Raw genomic sequence first — 21,768 nt, 5'->3', positions numbered from 1 at the left:
CAATATACTATTGGTTAAAAAAAGATTTTTGATGTGGATATTATTTACAGTTTTCTCCCTTTTTTTTATCATTAACATGCAAAGTGATACATTTTTCTGTGACTTTACAAGTTACTTTCAATAATTTAACAAAACATTGCTCCGTAATTTTGAATTTAAACTGCATACAGTTTTTTTATTATTATTACTATTTTGTCACACACGGGCATTAAAAGTTAGTGGGAGGATTGGCAAACCTTGCACTGCATGCTTTTCAGCCCCACATAGTGAGAGGAACTATGCGTGGAGGTTAAGATACAGAGCTTGAGGCAATCGTACATTTACACAAACTTATCTACAGTTCAAGTGCAGTTCAGTGTGTGTTTTTGTATTACCATGCTGCTCCCAGGGAAATCCTTACATGTGTTCAGTGGAATGAGCTCGTGTGTGTCCGACGTTTTTCCTGCGTCTCTTGGAGAGATCTATATACAGGATGTAGCTTTCTTTCCTAACTGTCTCATATTTTGTGGAGGTCCATCATTCTGTCTTTCGGGGTTTTTCAGCACCTGTAACAGTGAAGGACAACCTCGTCGTTTGGCGTTTGTCCTCCCATTTCAGCGAGGCACTATATCTTTTTTTTCTTCTTCTTCTTTTGCTCTTGTTAACTTACCTTTTTTTCCCCCCGTCAATCCTTCTTGTCTGCTTATTTAGCATCTGCTTTACATTGTGCAAACCAACCAATCACTCAGGGAATGCTAGTCTTGTTTTGCCTTTGAGCTGTAGAATCTTCTTTTGATGCTGATAGTGTTGGACGTTTAGAGAGAAAGACGGGAAAAGAAGGATAAGTCCAATTATGATGCAGACTATTGCTGCTTGGGTGCACACATCAAGCAAAACGCGACCTCAGGACTCTGTCTAAAGCGGAGTGTCTATCTTGGCGTGCTCGTGTGACATTTTCTGGTCCTGGTATGCGACTGGGACACAGCAAGTGAGAGCTGAAACCGAAGTCACGTCGTGGTTGTTTGTCTGTATGCGTTCACCGCTCTCTTCTGCAGCAGGAATCCAAACTACTTGCACACAGACGTGCACTCTGCTCCCCGCCGCTGCTGTTTTTCCCATCAATTCCTCCAGTCAATCCAGTTCTACATCAGCTTGTCATCACCCACCTCCGTTCCCCCTCAACTCTGCCACTCAGGACCAATCGCACTCCTACATTTCAGTCACTCTGACGCCTGCTCCTCCGGTGTTTGGCGACCAACCTGTCGACATGCAGATGGCTGCCTTTAAGGCTTCCAATAAAGGTAGAGCAGCCTTGGCCCGTGGTGACCCATATCTTATGATGCATACAGTATGTCTGCTTGAGGAGACACTTTGACGGTGCATGTTCAAGAATTGTGAAGGCATTCATTCATCCCTACTGACTTCCTTCATCTTTTATGCGCCCTTATTCCCGTGTCACTGCAATTTTTTACTCCTGGACTCATTTTTACTGTATGTGCAGCAGCATTTCAATCAACCAGATTTTATTTATGTAGCACTTTTCATACAAATGAAATATAACATGAGGTGCTTTCAGATTAAAGGAATAAAAATGACTAAATAACTATGGAAACTGATGCTTTTCTGATGACATTCTGATTGAAAAGTGTGGGACCTAAAATCGAACCCTGAGGAACACCATCATTCATTTTATAGCTCTTACATGACTAATCTTTCATGCTTACTAAAAAAAGAACCAGAGAGGCCAATTAGACTGTGAAGTCTGTCTAAAAGAAGAGTCTACAGTATTAAAGGCAACTCTTAAGTCCACTTGTACCAAGACAGATGGTTTATTTATATCCATATTGGTTAAAATACCCAATTTTTATTTCTCAAAGAAGAGGTGGCGGTTGATGAAGTCATTTGACTGATTAAAAACAAGTTTCTCGAATGGACACTGGCCTGCAGTTCCTCCCATCTCTGTCCCTCCCATTTAGTGTCGATACTCCCACCATCTTTCCTCCCAATCCCATCCCGTCACTCCCTCAAACATTCCTCCTTCCAGCTTGTCATCCAGCATCTCCTCCTCTCCAGCCCCAGGGAGATGCTCCAGCTCTCCCTCAGTCTCTCAGCGAAGACCTCAGCCTGAGCAGAAACATCTTCACGCTGCTCTGGAGGCTAAAAGAGGGGAAGCAGAGCCCACTATGAAACATGGAAGCCATTATTCTAAATACTACGACAGGCAGAGTGCGTGTTCGCCGGCGTCTGCGTCTGAGGTTTGAAGCTGTAGAGGTGTTAAATGAGTAAAACTGTTCAAACATCAACTTTAAATGAGAGTCAGTGTAGTAGGCGCACAGCTGTTCTCATTCTCCTTTGTTAGATTTTAAATTGTTTTTCTCTTGGCCAACGAACTCTCCTGGGAGCTAAAAATGGCAAATCGAATCAGATAAAGAACAAGAAACAGCAGAGTTGGGTGAAGTTGTGGTTCAGTGGAAGACTTTGGACAGGGCCAATCTTCAAGTTGAGTTGAAGTGAGCTCTTTTTTTAATCCTTTTTCTTAAATCTTGCAGCTCCAAAGTCATTAATGGCTTATTGCTGTTGCATAAAGGAGGGAAAGGAGAATGAAAGTGGGAGAGGTAGACACGAGGAGGAGGTGGAGGAGCATGATTGAGCTCTCTTTGAAAGGGCTGGCAGAGTCAGGAAGTGATTAGGCCGCTACAATAACGCCAATAATGACAATAGGGAAAACATGTCTGCAGCCACAACCACTTAGCATCAGGAGCACAATATGGTTCCCATTTCATTATAAGAGCAATAAGAGCAGGGGAGGATCAGCACATGGAAAGGGAGGCTGAAGGAGTAAGGTGTTATACTACAGAAAGGCTTCAGGCCTTGGCGAAGCAGGATGAACGTTTTAGTCACTGTTGTTTTAGCTGTTTCTTACCTCACATATGCAGTTTACGGTAAAAATGATGGAAGATTTTCTGTTTGAAATTAATTTTTTCGAAACAAGGGGTCTTTGATTTCATGCAGAGGTTGACAAAAACAAGTTCTGGTCACCAGCTGACAACTGTATCTAGCTAGCAATCATTAGCTTGTTTGAAAGCTGCAGCTGACTCATTTTCAAACAAGAGCCCTGTTGATGTCCACTGGGTGGCTGCAAAATAAATTATCAATCAGACATTGTTTGTATAGCGGTTTTCATACAAGTAGAATGTAACACAAAGTGCTTCACACAATACAATAAAAACAATTCCTCCTTTCCCACAGACAAAGAAGTAAATGATTATAGAAGAAATTGAGGACTCAATCCTAACAGAGGCTGAGGAACTGAGGAAACGCCATCATAAACACATCTCATAAATCTCACATCATTTGCAGTGAGGAAACAGCAGAAGTAGTATAACTCAAAACTGCAAAGTATAACAATAACGCAAAGTAAAGTGTTCATAAATTGTAGCATGCGAAGGCTGAGACTGAAGCAAGGCAAAAAGTTAATGTCCTTCCTCGCTGATGAGATGAGAGAACACCCTCTGAACCCCAAGTTTCTGGGTGTTTTTTTTTTCTCTTCTTTTATTTTTTACTAACTGTGGGCTGATTTTCAACTGCACTATAAAGTCCTGCAGTTCTATGGAAACAGCACAACCACAGCTAGAAGTAGAAAGAAGTCATAAATGTCTTCTGTGCAGTATAACACAGTTTTATTGCCCTAAATCATGTAAAAAGAGGAAAAGCAAGTAGAATTTCTATGATTATTTATTTTACAAAAAATGAAAATACCTGGAATCGTTATTTTTTCCAAGTGCCCAAAATGTCTTCCCAATACTGAAGAAAAAAAAAACAGTCACTCTACATACGATAGATGTTATGCTGCTTGCATTTCTAATTTATTTCCATACTTGTCTCCTCTCTGCTCTGTGTAAACAGTCTGCAGTTCAGCCAAAAAGTCCCTGAATGTCTGTTATGTGACTGTTGGTCACCGCTGAGTCACTCACGGCTTCCCGGTACCTAGATTTTTTTTTTTTTAAACAGAATCTGGTTTGTGCATAGCCTTGTTTTCGGCAAATTTTTGCATGAGACAGGTAGAATAAAGCGATTTTGATGACAATTATGCTTAGGTTTCCCAATGCATGCTGCACATGATGAGTTCAAGAGCCGTTGGAAAGTTGAACATTTGATGATTCATTCTGTTGTTAAAAGACGAAGCCCTTTCAAACCCACCCACGGGTTTTAGGCTTTAGAATGTTTAGAATATATTTTATTGCTGTGTAGAAGCTCATAGCACATACAGCCCAGTATAAGGAATTTAATTTTGACATAACATTGTGTAGATTCTGAAAAACATATTTGGACAGAGGACAAGGGAGCTTTTTCTTATGTAACCTGTAACTGCACAAAAACTAATAATATTCTTCTTGAGGGTGAAGCTTTTGTCTTTACAGCCTGCTCTGCAAATATTTCTTTGTTAATTTGAGAAGACAGACTGTTTAATTGATTTCTTACACATTTCTTCTGTTGTCTGTCTTTATTTTGAGCACCTTTCAGGTAGCATTGATAAAACCTGCTGGTACAGTTGCTAAGCTAAAGGTGAAGCTTGCATGATGTGTCTTAGCTTGATCAAAAACCTGTGATTTTTTTTTTGTGCAGTCTTGTAAAACAGCACCTTTATAAAATTACCAGGCAGACACTGACGCAAATCAATGGCGGTGTGGAGATGATTCATGGTCTTGCATCAGCATGAGGTCTGAGAATCGAGGCCGAGCCACTCACTGGCCACATCATCTCCTCTACAGCCCTCCTGCTATTTTTCGCTGCTCCACCAGACTTCTACATCAGCAGCAGGAATCCTTTTACCGGAAAGGTGGCGCTACCAGCTGCATCACTGCAGGGTCAGGATGAAGCCCAAACTGTGATAATGGTCACCCTTCGCGAGCCGAGAATCAATCTTAAACATGTGTGAAAGTCTTCTGCCTGAGATAAAATCACATCGAGCTGTGATGGGATTTTTTTTTTTTCATTTTTCCTTCTGAATTATGTCATTTTCATACTGTGCCAGCTCACACAAATGCCAGTTAGCACATGACCACCAACAGTGAAACAGCAAGGTGATGCTCAGTTGTTCTCCACTCATCCCTGCAATGCTGATTTAGGTGATTTATTGCTTTTTTGTGTTTCCACAGGGCCTCCAGGAAAACGTGGACGGATGGGAAGAAGAGGGGAACCTGGTAAGTGACGCCCAACACCTGCTTCAACTGTTTTGTTTTTCCTGGAGGACACACTCTTTCTTTTTCTCTCTGTCACATTCTCCCTTTTCTTTTCCTGGGTGACTGGATAAGTCAGCGGCCAGGACTGGTAAAGGCAGCGATCCATGAGTCAGGTCGCAGGATGATGGGCTGCAGTCGGCCCTTCTCTCTCTCTCTCTCTCTCTCCCCCCTCCGTCCCTCCCTGTTTGCGCCGACATAGTGCTAACTTCGGCCATGTGGTTGCACTAACTTTGCCCAGATGTCAGTCATTCTTGTTGAGCGGTAGCAGCTGCAGTAGTACGACGCCTAATGAGAGTCTCCCTTTGCCAACATCACTACCCACCATTACGGTGCTGCTTTTTACCCTGTATTCCAAACCACAAAACACTCATCGAGGAAGAAGCAAAACAGTGCAAAGACGTTGCTCTTCCTACACAGAAGGTCATTGTTACAGATAGAGGAGCGGATGTTTTACACGTCTGAGTCATCCTGATTCTAAATGTTTCATATTAAGTGTTGACTCCACCAAAATGTGGCGCGACAATATTAGACGATTTTTATCAAAACCTGTTGCAGGATATGTGTCAGATGGGAACATTTTCCAGTCTGGCGGTGATTCATTGTGGTTCATGTTTAGTAGATCGGATCACATGTTGACTAAGTGAAGGATCACAAGTAAGTGCTACATAGCAAACCAAGATTGTTTCCAATGTTATCCCACCTTTTTTACAAGCTTTTGCACCCATTTACTTTTTCTTCAAGTGTAATGTTCATTGATGAGCAGAGGCACAGAGAAAGTTTCATATCAAATTCCACAAATTTTGACCGAATTCTGTTTCTTTTTTCTATTGAAGGATGAAGCTGGAGATATTGTATATTTTTCTTGTTGTTAACCAATCACAAGCACCACCAGTGTGTCAGTCTGTCTCTTTCCAGCCTGGTTGTGGCTCTCAGTCTTAAGCCCATTGGTTCCTTCTAGAGTCGTAAATCTTTAAATGCAGCTTGCAAAAGCTCTGTAATTTCCTAAAACAGCTGGACACTGTTGTTTTTAGCCATCATTCTTCAAGCAAGAGTTAAAAATGTATCCGTTAGGGACTATTTTCAGCTGCAGACTTGGTGCAGTCGTGAGTATTTACAGCAGCATGACAGTGTATGTGGGTTTCATCCAGTGCAATGCTCTGACTCACAACAATGATGACTGCTTTGGTTACTTCATTGGTTTTGTTGACAAAAGAGATATGGAATATCACTGGGCTTTCCCATTAAATCACTATTTATGTTTACAATCGAACTACATCTTAATCAGCACAGATTACAGTAATCCCTGTAAGTTCTGCGATTTCATCGGGCAATCAGCAGATCAGCTAAACGACTTTGTTTCTTACCAGGGTGGCGTGTATTTGCAGCCGCTTGGTGTTTTGCAGGGGGATTATCATTAAGAGGAGGCTCGCTGCTAAGGTTTCGCCCGAGTCTGGGCGCCCTTTAGCTGTGCACTGTTTGTCCCGGCCTGCATCTGTTTAGGTTGTCTCGTGTTTCGTCGTTTTTCACCCTCACATTGCAGCCTGGGTAGCAGTGCGGGGGTAGGTGCTACGGGGCGGCTGTTGCGCCATCCTCTGTTGCTTTCATGACTCCAGGACAACCTTTTTTTTTTTTTTTTTTACAAGACCGGAGGAGGTATTCTCCGTTTTCTCAGAAATACTAATGAGAGTGGAGAAGAGAAGCAGAAACACAAACCTGAACAACAGGAAAGAGGGCAGACAGAGCAGTTAAGCATCTTAAAATCGGCTCTCACTGTCACCTTACATCAGCATTTCTTTTCTTGCTTTTATTTTTTTACTTGTTTTTCTCTTCTGTTTACTTCTGTCTTTCTCTCTTGTTCTCTTCCTTTCTTGTTAGTCTGCACACACATACACACCTGTCTCAAGTTCAGTGGTTAAATCTGGCCTTACTGTGAGGCTCTTGAGTCAGTGTGTGTTTGTTTGCTTAACTGTCTGGCCCAGGAGGTCCTTGTCGAAGCGTCTAGACACAGCTAAACTTGATTGACTTGGTTTTCATGCCTCATAAACCCCAACACCTCTCCTCTTCTTCTCTTCACCTCCTCACCCTCATTCACATCCATTTTCATCCCTTCCTTCTATACTGCTTGTCTCAAAGTTCTCCTTTTTTTTTTCAATCAAACAACCAACTTCAAGGATCCCATATAGATGCCGGTCACATTAAGAGGACTTTTTGTGTGTTTAAATAGAAACAAAGCACCAAAAAAAAATCACTTTTTTCCCTCCAAACTGCGTCTGCTTTCAATCATGCAGAGTTGATGTTTGGTGCTGCGTCCACGCTGATGAGCCGTGTTCTACAAGAGCTACAATGGTGGCGTAGCTCCAAATCGTGCGTTACGCTGTAATTGCGTCAACAATCACATAAATCAGAATCGTGATTGGTTTTAAATTTAGATCAGACACATAAAAAGCAATAACTAATTAAAATCTTTTAATGGCAAAATGATATATTCACTTAGTATGTGGTTTTACGGGCTTTATTAGTGCCCGTGGCCTTGGACTTTCAAGAGAATGTTTTTTTATAAGAATATTCCATTACCGCTAAGAACGAGTGGAGCCCTTTGATCATTACTGTTGTTTTTGGTTAGGCAAAGTATGAAAAGCAGAATGTACGTTTTGCTGCTGGGGCTCGACATCAGAGCGTTTCAGTCTCATCTGAGAAAGACTGCCTCCCAGAAATCTGAGGACTCAGACGTCTTTTTTGTGCTTTAGAGAGACACAGTTTGCCAGCACACCCAACCTCTCCACTCCCTCGTTTGTCCTCCTTTTAATACACTCGTATCTTCAAGTAACAAAGTCCTGACATGACTTCATATTTTAATGCAAAACATAACCCATTATCCAGAAGTCTGTTTATCATAACGGGTTCACCGCAAACTGCTTTGGCAGCAGCTCTAATGAGCTTGTTCTGTACCATATTTAGGTGGTTAATTACAGTCATCATCTAACGAACCACATTGCATGTGCAGTTTTTTCTTTTCTTTTCTTTTTTTTTGCGTATGACTGTTCAGAGGAATTGATTGCTGTACAAACCAGAGGCTGCCTGAACTCACACATGCTGTGCTTCATGTGTCAATAGGTACGTGTGTTATTTGTTTTCTAATACCTGGTTTCTCTTTTTCTGTTGCAGGGCCTCCTGTAAGTACAATTTCATCTCATCCAGGTAGTATTAAAATTGACAAATTTGCTATTGAACACAGAGGTTTGGATATTAAACATGCATCCCCACACACACTCACACACACACACACACACTCACACACACTGCATAGCTTCCTTCACACTTTACAAACTGCAGGTAGTAGAGCCTGAAATCATCTTTTCTCCCACAGCAGTAAAACATGAACACAAACTGTCACAGACTCACTCACACGTGGATCCACAGAGCACGCCAATAAAAAATGGACCACCTAGGGAACTGTGTGTGTGTGTGTGTAGGTCTGTGCGTGTGTGTGTGTGTGTGTGTGTGTGTGCATGTGCGTGTGTGTGTTTCATGATATTGGCTGAGGAGGGCTGACTTATTATTAGCGAGTTATTCTCTCGTGTGGGACAGTAACTCCTGCTGACATTTTCACACACTCAACGAATAAAACACACATAGATTTGTATCAAGTGAAAATGGCTGCTGCCTTCAGGTTTTAATGTAAAATTGAAATGTTGTGACCAATATGAAAAGAGTGACCCATTTCAGAATTTCTGTCTTTTTTAGATATATCTATGTAAACATATTTTTGGTCGCATGTGGCACCGATCAGATATGCAGAGACAAAAATGTTTTTCCAGAAACATTAGAACAGCGTGTTTGACATTTTTAACGTCCAGAGAATGGTTTGATTGGAGGAAACTGTCTGTGCATCTGTTTTGCACTAAGTGTGCATGAAATGACGTATAATTTCTTCTTCCTGAACACATGAAACATCCCATAAAGTTGATGGGAAGGTGTGGTAATGGACAGTCACTTGCTACACCAGAAAGGAACAATCTGTCAGTGTGTTTTGTCTGAGTAACGTACATTGGCTGGAGAAAACACAAGGAATGCATTTTAATGTTTTCATGCTGGTTGCTTTCAATGTAAACACAAAAATTCCTAATTTTGAAAGCAGATGCAAACAGATGACAAAAAAAAAAATAGATTTGGCTAAAACTTGGGAATCAAATTATAAAAATTTGCAAATTCAGACTCCATATAAAGTCATTTACTGAATTCCACAACTAAATCTTTTGCACAAATCACTAAAAACTCAACTGTTATCTTTTAAATCATTAACAACTTGTCTGCTTTTAGTATAAAGGGCATCAGGTCATGTGTTGACCTGACGAGTCAATGTAAATACAGTGTGTTGTGTGCAGCTGTTGCTTTCACTTCAAACTTGTCTCAGTGCTTCATGCTTCAATGTCTAACCTCACCAGGGCAAGGCTGGACGCGATGGATACCCGGTAAATTAGATTTTTATTTATCCTGTCACTCTTCAGTTTACCTAATCTTGTCTCTCTTCCCTCTTCTGTTGTTTATCTCTGCTGCTTTGTCGGCTCTTGTGTTTTCTCATCTGCTTTTATTGAACAAATTACCTTTAATCATCCCCAGTTTCCTCGCCTTCCTCCTCTTGCAAATTTTCAGCACTTATTAACCAGCGATGATGTATCCTGCCCCGTGACTAAGAACTGAGTCAAATACAAAGACACTTAAGCACAAGCAGACATACAGTACGATCTTTTATCTCCCTTTGACAGCTTTTCAGAGTTACAACTCACTGATTCACGGTAGTGAATAGTGAACTTCAGCATATTTAGAGCACATATGAAAGCGAGCAAACATAAAGAGCAGTAGGCATAAATGAGTAATCGTGTGACGAAATCGTCAGTAAACATAAACCACAGGATTGTAAACCATACCAGTGAAAATGTGAAACATTCATCCACAAGGCACAAATCATGGCCTTCTCAATGGGCTCTAATTCTCTTTGAATAATACAGCTGGGTACATCTATTACTACTGAATGGAAAGAAGTTTACTGATTTCCACAAAGCAGAGAGCCGGTTCTCATGTTATCCAGAGATGTAGTGGCCTCTAGTGGTCTGTTAGACCCCTAGACGCGCTCCACAACTGATGAGGTGAAACGGCTCATGGATCTGTTGGCGATTTGTGGTTTAGCCATCATCAGATTCTCATCATCTAATGCAGATACACCCTCATGGTTCAAGAGCTGATGCTTCATGAGCAGCTGGATTCACAGGAAGCGCGAGTATCCGCAGTGGTGCAGTTCGCAGGGCATCGGCACATGCTTCGTGCATCTCGCTGTTATGCGGCCCGACTGTTTGGTTGCCTTGGTGACCCACAGTAGTCACTCAGTGCTGTACTGTGCAGCGTCTTGTTGGTTGCGTCGGGCTTAGTGGGAATTCTGGGGCCGGGGCTCCTTCCCAGGCAGATTCCCATGCAGCCTGCTTTGCCTGGCACTGCACCGCTCTGCTGACGGGAAATGCCTGCTGCTAATTACACACAGGTGGACCGAGCGCACAGATAAGTGTGTGCACATTTGTGTTTGTTTGCCTGTGACCCCAATCGCCTTGGTCACTGTCGTCATTGCCAGAGTTATAATTTTATGTCGTTTTAAACTGTAAAACATCATGTTGATCGAATGATATCATGTATTTCTTTAAAGCTGCATAATCTGGCTAATCGGTCCCAGTCTAGTTAGCATAATGAAATCAATCCTTACAGCGATATAATTACATGCATGAAGCAATAGTCGAACTGGAGAAGCTCTGTTTGCTAAGTGTAAGAGGCAGCTTCCTGTTGTGGTGCATATATGTGGGTATGATGACTGCGTGTATGAAGTTACAGCGAAACAACAGCAAATTAATCATACTGGCAGTCAACGTGGACAGCATATCATTTCATTGAGCAGCAGCAGAGATGATCAAGTTTCGCACATCGGAGTTTAAAAAGGCCCATTCTTCCTGTTGGGTAGCAGTGTTTGTGTATCTGCGTCCATATGTGCAGACGTATGTGGATTCCATCCAGCCGCCCACAGTTTATGTACATCTCTGCAACAAAGGCCAGAACTGTGGAAGTGGTCAGAGGTCTGTGTGTGTGTGTGTGTTTGATATGTTTTCACACCACTCGCTCACATGCTCTCCTCATAAGAAGAGGGCATGAGCAAATCAACACAAATGAGTCAGGTCAGTTACTGGAGAGCGTTGCGGTGCTAACTGTAATGTGCCAAAGACTTGTGCCAACAAGGCGTCTTTCTTTCTTTTTCCATTGTTAAAACAAACAGCGAGATCGCTTTCCAGTCTTTTTTTTTTTCTTGTCCTCTTTCACCCCTATTATGTCTCTGTGAATTAAACGCTGTGCCAATTCCAGCCTTTAGCTCTCACCAGCCAGGAGGTTGTGACTGTGCACATTAGCACTTATTTTAATATGGACTTAACACTTCTGTGCACATTAGCTAAGTGCATTTAATCAAGTTTGCATTTATACTGTACATACTGGTTACTTATACTCCACTACATTTCAGAGAAAGAAACTCCTCTACAGTAGGTATTTTGCAGATTTAAACAAATAATACAAAAGATGATCACCAAGTAAAGTATCGTGTATTATTTTAGGCAAATATGAGATAAAATAAAACAAAATGTGTCTCTTACTTCACCTTAAAGTTAAAACAGTTAGCTCTATCCCTACAAGCTGCACCCTTAAAGTGATGTACACGTTAATACATCAATAGTAATATACACTGATCCGCCACAGTATTAAAATCCCTGTTGGTTTATGAAGTTGTGGGAAGCAGGAAAAATAGGCAAATGCAAGGATTAGAGTGACTTTGATGAGGGCGGCTGGGTTGGAGTATCTCCAAACCAGCAGGTCTTGTTGGGTGTTCTTGGTGTGTAGTGGTTAGTGTCTTGCAAAAGTGATCTAAGGGAGGACAGCTGATAAACTGGTGACACCGTCATGAGTGGAGTGAAGGCTGCCAGTGTGGAATAACCCCACAGAAACACCACTCTAGCACAAATGGCTGAAAAGCTAATGTTGGATATGACAGAAAAGTGTCTGAACACACGGTGTACCAAGACCGGTCAGAGTCCCCATGTTGAAAGTTCCTACAATATGCAAGAGAGTCCCTGAACCCGACCATGGATCAAAGGAAGAAGGTGGCCTGGTCTGATGAATCACATTTTCTTTTACATCATGTGAACGGCCAGTTGCATGTGTATCATTTACATGAGGAGGAGATGGCAGCAGGAGGCACTATGGGAAGAAGGCATGGCAGCAGAGGTGGTGTGATGCTCTGGGTAATGTTCTGCTGGGAAACCTTGGGTCCTGGCATTCCTGTGGATGCTACTTTTCTACTTGTTGCAAACCACCCCTTCGTGGCGACAGTATTCCTTCATGGCAGTGGCCTCTTTCAGCAGGATAATCTCCCTGCTACCCTGCAGAAATTGTTAAGGAATAGTTTGATGAAAATGACAAAGAGTTCAAGGTGTTTATTTGGCCACACATACTCCCAAAATCTCAATCTGATTGAGCAGCTGTGGGATGTGTCTGATCCAGTAAAGTCAAGTTTTTTTGTACCTTGTTACTATGTGCATATGGTCTTTTTGAAATTCTAGAGGACCGATCATGGGCAAAATAAACAGTCAGTGCCATGTGACACATTTCCACCTTCAAACTGCGATGTTCTGATGACCGTTTCAAAAATGCGGATTAAGACTTTCAGGGTTCCAAACTTACAGAACCAATCCTGTCGATTTGCAGGGACTTTCTGTATCTTTCTTCTTCTTCAGAATCAATGTAGAGTTACATCTAAACCATTTTATGAGAGGATTACAATATTTTTGTGTAACTTGGATGCACAGAGATGAGTTTAGAAGTTAAATCAACAACCAGACAGGGACTTTAAAGGATCTGCTCCCAACATCTTGGGCACCTTTAGTGTTATTGTGGTGTCTGTCCCTTAATGGGTCAGGGTGTTTTTTTTTTGCAGTATTAGGCAGGTGGTTTTAATTCTGTGGCTGATGGTGATACAGTCTTCTGAAACACTGCTCCTACTTTTGATACTTAAAGTAAAATGTATGGATTTTATGTGTAGCAGAGTGTTTCTATAATGTGGTATTGCAACATCTCCTTCAGTAAAATACTACTTCTTTCACCACTGACCAGTTGTCCTGTAACGTATGTGCATGCATGTGCGCATGCTTGCCAGCGTATGAGTGAGCATGAGCTGCACTTCATTCAGGTGGCACACACATGTCGAGCTCATCACACTAATCCATGCAGCGGTCCACTTCCAGCGAATCACCAGTAACACGATAAACAGTGTTAATGAAATGTGGTTTGTGTGTATCTCAAGCATAACACCGCGATAAGTGTGCGTGCGTATGTGTGCGTGCTGATGTGTGTTTTCTCTCCTCATGTAACCTCGTGCCACTTCTTCCCCTCATAAATCACAGCCGAGGGGAGTTTTCAGAAAAGAGCCTTCCCGCTGTCAAACAATCAAAGTCAGACGGACTGACAGATCAGTGCAGAGGGATAAACACACATCCCCACACACACCAACGGACTCTCATTCATGTGCGCAGTCGCCAGCGTGCCCAGCCACGAGTGTGTTTATACGAGAGTGCCAGTCTGTGACAGACAGCGGACCTCGCTCAGCAGAAACGGGCCAAGGCCTCCATTGTTCTGCCTTCCAGGCTGCTGAGCACAGATTAAAGCCAGACAGTCACCCAACAACATGTCCGTAGTTTTCTGTCCCAAACACACAGCGCTCTGGTATGCTTTATTGTGATCTTTGGTTGTTTTCGAAGCCACTGTGTTTTTTAAGGAAAATGTCATGTCTCGAAAATTCTGCACATGTACAACGAGCCCTGTCCTTGAGGCAATGTGAAAGCTGCCAAAAGATTTAAGAGAGGAAAAAAAAGTAGCATTCAAGAGAAGGAAAGAAAGTGGAAGAGTCGTGAGGGTTTTCTCACTTCTCCCCCGTCTTCCTTCATCTTGACATCCCCAAATTAAGCTGAGCCTAATGTGTGCGACACATTACCATGTGTGTTTCTAGCTGAGGCGTCTGCTCTGATGTGCAGACACCAACGTTTCATGCTGCATCCTCAACAATTACACCCCACTGGATAATTACCAGTCTGCTCTATGGGGAGCACAATAAAGACAGAAAAGACACCCCTCGCCCCTTTTTTCATTAGGATTAGGAGACACGCACATGCAAGCAGACACACACACGCATGAATCAGTGTGCACATTTGCACATACGCAAACACAGACGTGTGCCCTCCTGCAGGCCTAGTTATTTTCCAGAAATGTGTTTAAAAGCCTTCTAATTGGTGGGAATGTGAGTCGAAACTCTTTTTTTTTTTTGCATCTACTGAGAGATGCTGAAGGACAAGATGGTATCTGCAGACTAGACATGCACACAAAGAGCCACTCTGGCATAAAAAGGCGTTATTTCATTTTCTCCCACATTTCCTTGAGGTTTCAGTGGTGATCTTGGGCCTATTTTCTCACTTTTTCTTAACATTAAGCTCTCAGTTTTTCTCTTCAGTGTTCCTCCATCCTCCCTCCCTACCATGTTTTTTTTTTTCTTTAGGCTGATCCATTTGTGGTATGAGATGAAGAGAAGCAGCCCCTCACCCCAAACCCTCCAAAACCTCACCCCAACCCCACCCCTCTCCTTTTTTTCAGTTCTAATTTTATTTGAATTCCAGCTCTTTTTCATGCCTCGCTGACTGATGCACTGTCGATTTCTACCTTGTAGGTACAGTACAGCCAAACAAAAAATAGAAACACAGAGACTATATTAATGGCCACACATCAAAACCCAAATCCCTTGGCGTCTGCGCTTCATATATTGTTATTTATATAAACCCTACTTAGGCCTGGTTTCCAATAAAAGCTTCCTCTGACCTCTGTTGTTGATTTAAGTAAAGCTCGTATATTTTAAAGTGTCTTATTATGAGTCACAGAAGAGCTTCCTGGGCTGCTGTATTGTTGGTTGAAATATTGCTCCAGGTAGCTGCAGTAATTCTGGGTCTTTCTTTATTCCACAATGAATACGACTAAGTAAGTTAGCAGAAATGTTATACCTTTAGGCAAGATGTCAGATGTCAGGCGTTACATACAGGCTTTTATTATTGAGAATAAACCTTTCACACACATAACTCCTCAAAGGAAATGACAACGCAACTGCAATTGTACCCACAGTTCACAGGCTGCTGTGTCGCTTGTTAGCAGCCATAAATCAGTCTCTCTTTGCTCCGGGTTCAGACTCTGCAGCAGCCGATGACCTCGCAATGTGCACCTCGTCTACTCATCCTGACGAGTCTTCAAGGAGCCGGGAACTGATAAACGCTCCCAGATGCAGAGATATCACCACATGGACACACACATTCACTGGATACCAGCACATAGACACAGAGATTTGGGATCCAGATAGCAGGGAAGTGGGACTCAGTGGGACATTTGTAGGCTCATTCAGATTCTCACACTCATTTGTAACAGGATAAACACAGCGTGCTACTTTTAATAGAGTGGTGAAACTGCAACCTTTCCTGTACTGTATGCAGCATCCATCCTTGCGCTTCACGCTCCTCTTCGCTCGAGACAGTTGCGGTGAAATTATTGCCGTCTGTTTGGTCCCAGTCATTTGTTTCGCTTCAGTCTGAGCTACTTACTGCTGATTTCACAAGGGACCTTTAATCAAAAAGACATAGGGAGACTTAAAGGGTTTTCACTGTACTTTTTTATAAATCTCTTTCATGCAGTCGGACCGTGTAGGTTTTTGTCAAGGGTGGAGCAGCAAGCGATAATCTGCACATATCGCTCCCGTCCCTATGTGCCCCCGTCCATCCATCAAAGCAGGCAGCGATGACTCCGTGGTGGGTTTTCACTACGGGGCGTCGCTAAAGATGGCACCCGTGGGTCTGGTGAAGCAGGAGATGAATAGAAAAGCCAAAACTGTTGAGGACTTTCAAGGCCAGAGATGATGGCTGGTAATGTGGGTTTCCAGGACAGTGAAGGGTTGAGCCCACCACTTAGGGGACCCTGTAAAAACTGTTAGCTTAACATCAAGTGCCGTCTTTGAGGTGGAAGTCTACATTAGCCTTCACCACATACATCACATTTAAGTGTTTTTGGAAAGTTTGATCCAAGAGCCAAGCGTTTCTTTATGTTTAAGTAGGGATCTGAAGGTTTGTCTTTGAACTGAGTGTTGCTTTATAGAAGGGGTTCAGTGACTGCTCGACTGTTTTCACTGAGATAAACAAAGTGGACAACTCCAACTGCTGTTTCAGCACTTGAGTGAGGTTGAATAGGGACTTATTTAACTGCCTTAAGGATTATCTCATCACCACAAACACACACACACACACACACACACACACACACAGTAGATGTGGGCTTGTGTGGCAGATTAATACAGCTGGAACAAATCCACCCACAGCCTATCATGTTAGATTCAGAATCCTAAATAATTATAAACCACAGCGACCTGGAAAGGCCTTCATGTCTGAGTTTTACTGTGCACACAACACACACAGAAATGGGGCAGGATACACGCAGACAAAGTGCTCTTCCTCTTCCTACTTTTTAATTCTAAAATTTCAGCTGATTGTCTTGGTGGTTTAAAAACATGCTTTTTACTGTCCTCACTTGAAATGCTTTGTCTTCAAACCACTTAAATGTTTTTTTTCCAGAACTAAGATCATTTCCATTGTTTGCTGAGAGATACGGAGACAGCTCTTAAACATTCTGAAATGCTAATAACTGACAGCTGGTTTAGGACTTTTTGAAAAAGAAAGAGCATCTTGCCAGTGGATTCAAATCAAATGTCTACATCAAGTGTCTTAATCAGATTCTTCATTCACAGCAGACTCAGCAGATGTTTTGAAGCAAGTCATTGACGAAGTGATTTTACATTTTTGGAAATAGGCTTAATTGCTTTTATGCTGAGAGTTAGATGGAATGATTTATACCACTCTTATGTGTGTACATTGAGCATGAAGCCATGTAGCTTATCTATCATAAAGAACAGAAACAGGAGGTTTACTGGGAGCGTCAGTAAAAGGGAACTGGGCTTCTCTTTTTGGTTCTTGAAGATGTTTCAAATCTCATTTAAAATGCTTCTTCAGTTCCAGCTGACTGATGAGGAGATATGATGGTGGTGAAACTTTGAGAATTCTCAAACTCAGACTGCATTGTAAGTACCTGATAACTGAAGACCCCCCTCCTCTGGAAAGTCTGTCGGATGCTTATATGCAGGCTTGAGATTTCTCAGAAAGTTTCACCATCATTAACATCCTGAGCTCATCTGACTCTTGGGTTGTAAATGGGCCACAAGTCTTGTGATTAGAGGTTGGCGATATGTACCGAGGACTCCTCATCTGTCAGTAAGAACCGAAGAATTCTCTTGAAAGAAAGACGTAAAGTCTTCAAGAACCAAAATGAGAGGTTCCTTTTACAGAAGCTCTTCGGATTACCATGACCTTGATGACTGAGAATCCACACAGATCGAAGGCAATGGTCATATCACTCCTCCAGAACTGACTTATCAACACTTTGTGTCTGTACGGAAATGAAGTGTTAAAATGACAGATTGTGGTTTTCTTCTAGGTTGTGTGGGGCTAGATGATTTCTTTGTCTGGCACACTGAATAGCCATGTAGACCTAACTGTCTTCTGGCTCTAGCTCTATACTGAACATAATATGCAGTCGTAACAGGGGTATTGATGCTTTCATAGAACTCTCAGTAAAAAAAGTGAATAAGTGTATTTCCCAGTCATTTTCCAAACATGTCAAACTGTTCCTGAGATGATTCTGTGTTGACATGAATTTCAGGTTCTTTCATAATTTCTCTTTATTTGCCTTCCAACAGGGTCCACTTGGCTTAGACGGCAAGCCTGTAAGTATTCTCATAGTCAGATTGGTAAAATGTGATTTAAAGGACTGACAGTAATATAATTTGAATTGTTATTTCTCTTCACAGGGTTTTCCAGGTCCCAAGGGAAGCCAGGTATACCATCACACACCTGCTGTCTTGATTTGGTTTTCTAATAACACATATCAATTACACTGAAGCAGTTCTTACTTAAAGGCTTTTCTAACTGTGAATCCAGGTGGGCATTTGGCCTGTAAGACAGGTGATGGTTTGCTATACCTCATCAATCATTTTTACTGTTCCTGAGGGACTGTTGCAAGTGAGTAAAAAATCCACGGTAGCCATCTTATTTCTTGTTCCACCTCCTAAGTTATCCCAGTGCTCACAGCCACAGGGGACTCGTGGCTCAACTGAACCGAGTGCTGAAATCCCCTTTGCACTCCCATCCATCAACTTTCTCCTGAAACCCTGTTGCGTTTCTAGGCACACCCAGGTGTAGCGTGGAAACAGGCGAAGCAGAGCGAATGGGTTACACACCAGTGGGAGAAGTAAGGGAGAGAAAAGAGTTTATAACCCTCAACAGAGGCTCCTTAAAAAGCCATTATAGTACCCTCCACCCTTATGCAGCCCATCTCTGTGGTCGCTTTGCCCATGAGAGGGATGAGTCATCCGCTGAAATGTAAACCCCTCGCAGCATAATGAGAGCTGTTTGAACGGCTCCCCTCCAAACACCATTAAACTGTTGTTTCCTGCTAAAGGAGACCTCAAGCTGGGGCTGTCCTTTAACAGGACTCTCCCCATCACCTAGGATCTGCTGTAAAACCACAGCAGGTGTGACACAGACCTCATGACCAGGGTCGTCTGCGAACTCAAGGGATGTAGCGGGAGATGAAAAACGAGGATGAAGGAAAAAGGTTGTTGGACAGTATGATAGATTTGTGCTTCTGAGGTAAATAATGAACCATCAACAAGTCTTTATATGTGGATGAATGAATCAGTAACTCTAGTACATGTTACCTCATGCAAGTTTCTATAATTTTCCTTTTTAAAAATAATATTGCTGGACGTAAACGCTGCAATTGAAATTAAACCTGATGTGGAAATGAGCTCACTAAGAAAACTAACCAACCCAATAACATCCATGACATATTAAGTATTTCTACAAAGTTTTAAACCTCTTCTAGAGTTTAATATAAACTCTGGTTGGTTTGAACGATCTTGGGCTGCACGGCATGAGTTTGTATTGGCTTTTGAATTATAGAGACTCAAATGAAATTCAAGTAAAGAGAAAATCCATCCATCCATTAGCTACAGTGGAGTTATAAGGGTACTTGGAAAAAGTTCTTGGCCTCACCTGGAAACAAGGGGCATAATTCCCATTTTGGGGCTGAACTGTTAGCTGTAAAGCCTTATGTCACTGTCTACAAAAACTCAAATGTTTGAAACAATGAGAGAACAGCACAGGTGAGAGAAACAGCCAAATGTGGCTTTGAACTGTTGCTTCATGTGCCTTACTCACCTGACCTGCACCGTCTGACTTCTATCAGTTTCCAGACTGAAATCCCACTTGTGTGGTCACCATTTTCAGAGTGATGATGAGGTCATGCATTCTGTTGAGGAGTATCTGGATCCTCAAGATGTGACCTTCCTCCGCACAGAGATAGTGAAGCTTGAACATCGGTGGAACAAGTGCATTGACGTTAAAGGAGAATGCAAGAACAATCTTTCTCCTGTGATATTTTAAGTTGAAGTACCTTCTTGTCCTTTAGAGGCCCATGGTAGGGGGCTGGAGCTTATCCCAGACGACATTAGACAAGAAGTGGGGTACACCTGAAGAAGCAAATATAGGCGTGTTGTCACTACCAGCTAGTATCTTCTCGTTGACCTGAAGGGGTGAGAAGTGCAGGAGATAAGCTGCTGTCTGTCATCTTGTGGCCAGTCACATTATCAAACTGCTTATCCCCTCTACCACTTCAGCAGTATGACCTGAACACAATTACGGCTCCAGTCTAGACAAAATGGCTAGCAGACAGAGAAGACAGTGATTGGGGGTACAAATTAGAGTGGAAGGCTTCAAGGTAGATACCGTGGCAGATTCACTGCTGACTCACTGGATTGAAGGACTGAAAACAAGCAGGAAGAAGGACAAGCGCATGGGTAAAAAAAGCACAGGATGAGTGGAAGAACAGAGAGACAGAGGAAAGAAACTGAAAGAATGTTTAACAAACTGGGTGACTGGGCTGCAAGAGGTAAGATCTGCCCGCTGTTATCAGAGACTGTGGCAGAAATCAGAGATGGTTGGTGGTAGGAGTAGTCTGTCTGTCTGTCTGTCTGTCTGTCTGTCTGTCTGTCTGTCTGTCTGTCTGTCTCAGTCACAGAAGGCCTGCAGCCAGTTTGTGGTTTGTGGTGTCGCCACACTTGGCGTCCTTGTGCCACTTGTTGGCAGTGGACAGACTGAGACGAGCAGACTCGGAGACAGACGAGGGCACTGCTCAACCAAACTGGCTGGAATTCTGTGCGCCTGGTGTTCATAACACAATGTCAGCCTGTCCGACACAACTGCGTATCAGTGTCTCACATACTGCATGAGAGTGCACAGGCATGTTTGAGACCCCATGTTTTTAGTTAGTGTTTGTAACATTCCACATCTAAAACATCTTCGGAGTTCCCCTCCAACGGACCGACTGGTGGAGGAACAAAGAGACATGTTGCCATTTCACTTTTATCTCTCAGCAAAACAGTTTTTTATCTCTCAAAGAGAAATCTTAAAAGGGATTCTCACTGCAAGTTGTGTCATATGGCGTTCTTTTTGAGAAATATGCTCAGACAGCCCCAGCTTGAGACAAAAGTGACTCAGGATTGAGCAGTCTCAATGGCACGACTGCATTAAGTGGTATTACTGCATTTCCTCACTGTTTGATTGAATACTCCCCGCTCCAGCCCAGCTGAAGATGCACTGCGATGTGATGTATGTTGCTCATATGATAGATCGACTGATTTATCTTGACCAACTGTCTCTGATTATCTCCTCCCCTCCTACAGGGACCAGCCGGACCCAAGGGAGAAAAGGTATGCTTCAATATCGATTTCAGCAGCCCTGCTTGACAAGTCAATGCACAGTATGGATGCATTTCTCACATTCATTTACTGCAGACAGCTTCAGAAAGACACAAGTGCGAGTACACCTGCACACGCAACCTCACCATCGCCCTCCTACGTTCACGTTTTCACTGCGTGTCCATCAAATGAGCCATAGATTACATGTAGTTATGTAGGGGCTCATATGTCTCTGCACATTCTCACGTCACGGCACTAAGCAGGTTTACAGGCCTTCCACATAGCTCGATGATAGCCAGATGTTTTCCCGCTCTGTGAACCTCAGCTTGGGCCTAAGATGTTAGCAACCGTAAGAGCTGCAAGAGCTGGCAGAGGAGGCTTGTCCTGTGGTCATTTTGTGTCCACACAGGTAGCTTTGTGTGTGTTATTTTTCGTGCTCGTTTTTGCACTCAGGCAAAACTTGTCCAGATAAGTGCAACCACAAGAGCAACTGCAACTGCAGAAAACAGCATCTGTCAGACTCAGTCGGATTTGCGATTATTGCATCTGACGGATGATGCTGAGGTTTGGAAA

General features: G+C 42.6%; 1 protein-coding gene across 4 annotated transcripts in view; it reads left to right on the top strand.

Annotated features, from left to right (window-relative positions):
- The window catches only part of col23a1b (collagen type XXIII alpha 1 chain b), a 135,867-nt gene that overhangs the window by 91,567 nt on the left and 22,532 nt on the right, over positions 1-21,768 (top strand). For 3 of the 4 annotated variants that reach the window (XM_008277707.1, XM_008277705.1, XM_008277704.1), the window contains exons 3-8: positions 5,139-5,183; positions 8,388-8,395; positions 9,668-9,694; positions 18,136-18,162; positions 18,247-18,273; positions 21,181-21,207. In XM_008277707.1, coding sequence (XP_008275929.1) covers positions 5,139-5,183; positions 8,388-8,395; positions 9,668-9,694; positions 18,136-18,162; positions 18,247-18,273; positions 21,181-21,207 — 161 coding nt within the window. The remainder of the gene's footprint in view (positions 1-5,138; positions 5,184-8,387; positions 8,396-9,667; positions 9,695-18,135; positions 18,163-18,246; positions 18,274-21,180; positions 21,208-21,768) is intronic. The other variant, XM_008277706.1, reaches the window with a different exon arrangement.

This window comes from Stegastes partitus, unplaced genomic scaffold (genome assembly GCF_000690725.1).
Source record: "Stegastes partitus isolate 25-593 unplaced genomic scaffold, Stegastes_partitus-1.0.2 Scaffold106, whole genome shotgun sequence".
Classification (NCBI taxonomy): domain Eukaryota; kingdom Metazoa; phylum Chordata; class Actinopteri; family Pomacentridae; genus Stegastes; species Stegastes partitus.
Note: the sequence above shows the minus strand (reverse complement) of the source record. Positions and strands in the feature narration are given on the sequence as shown.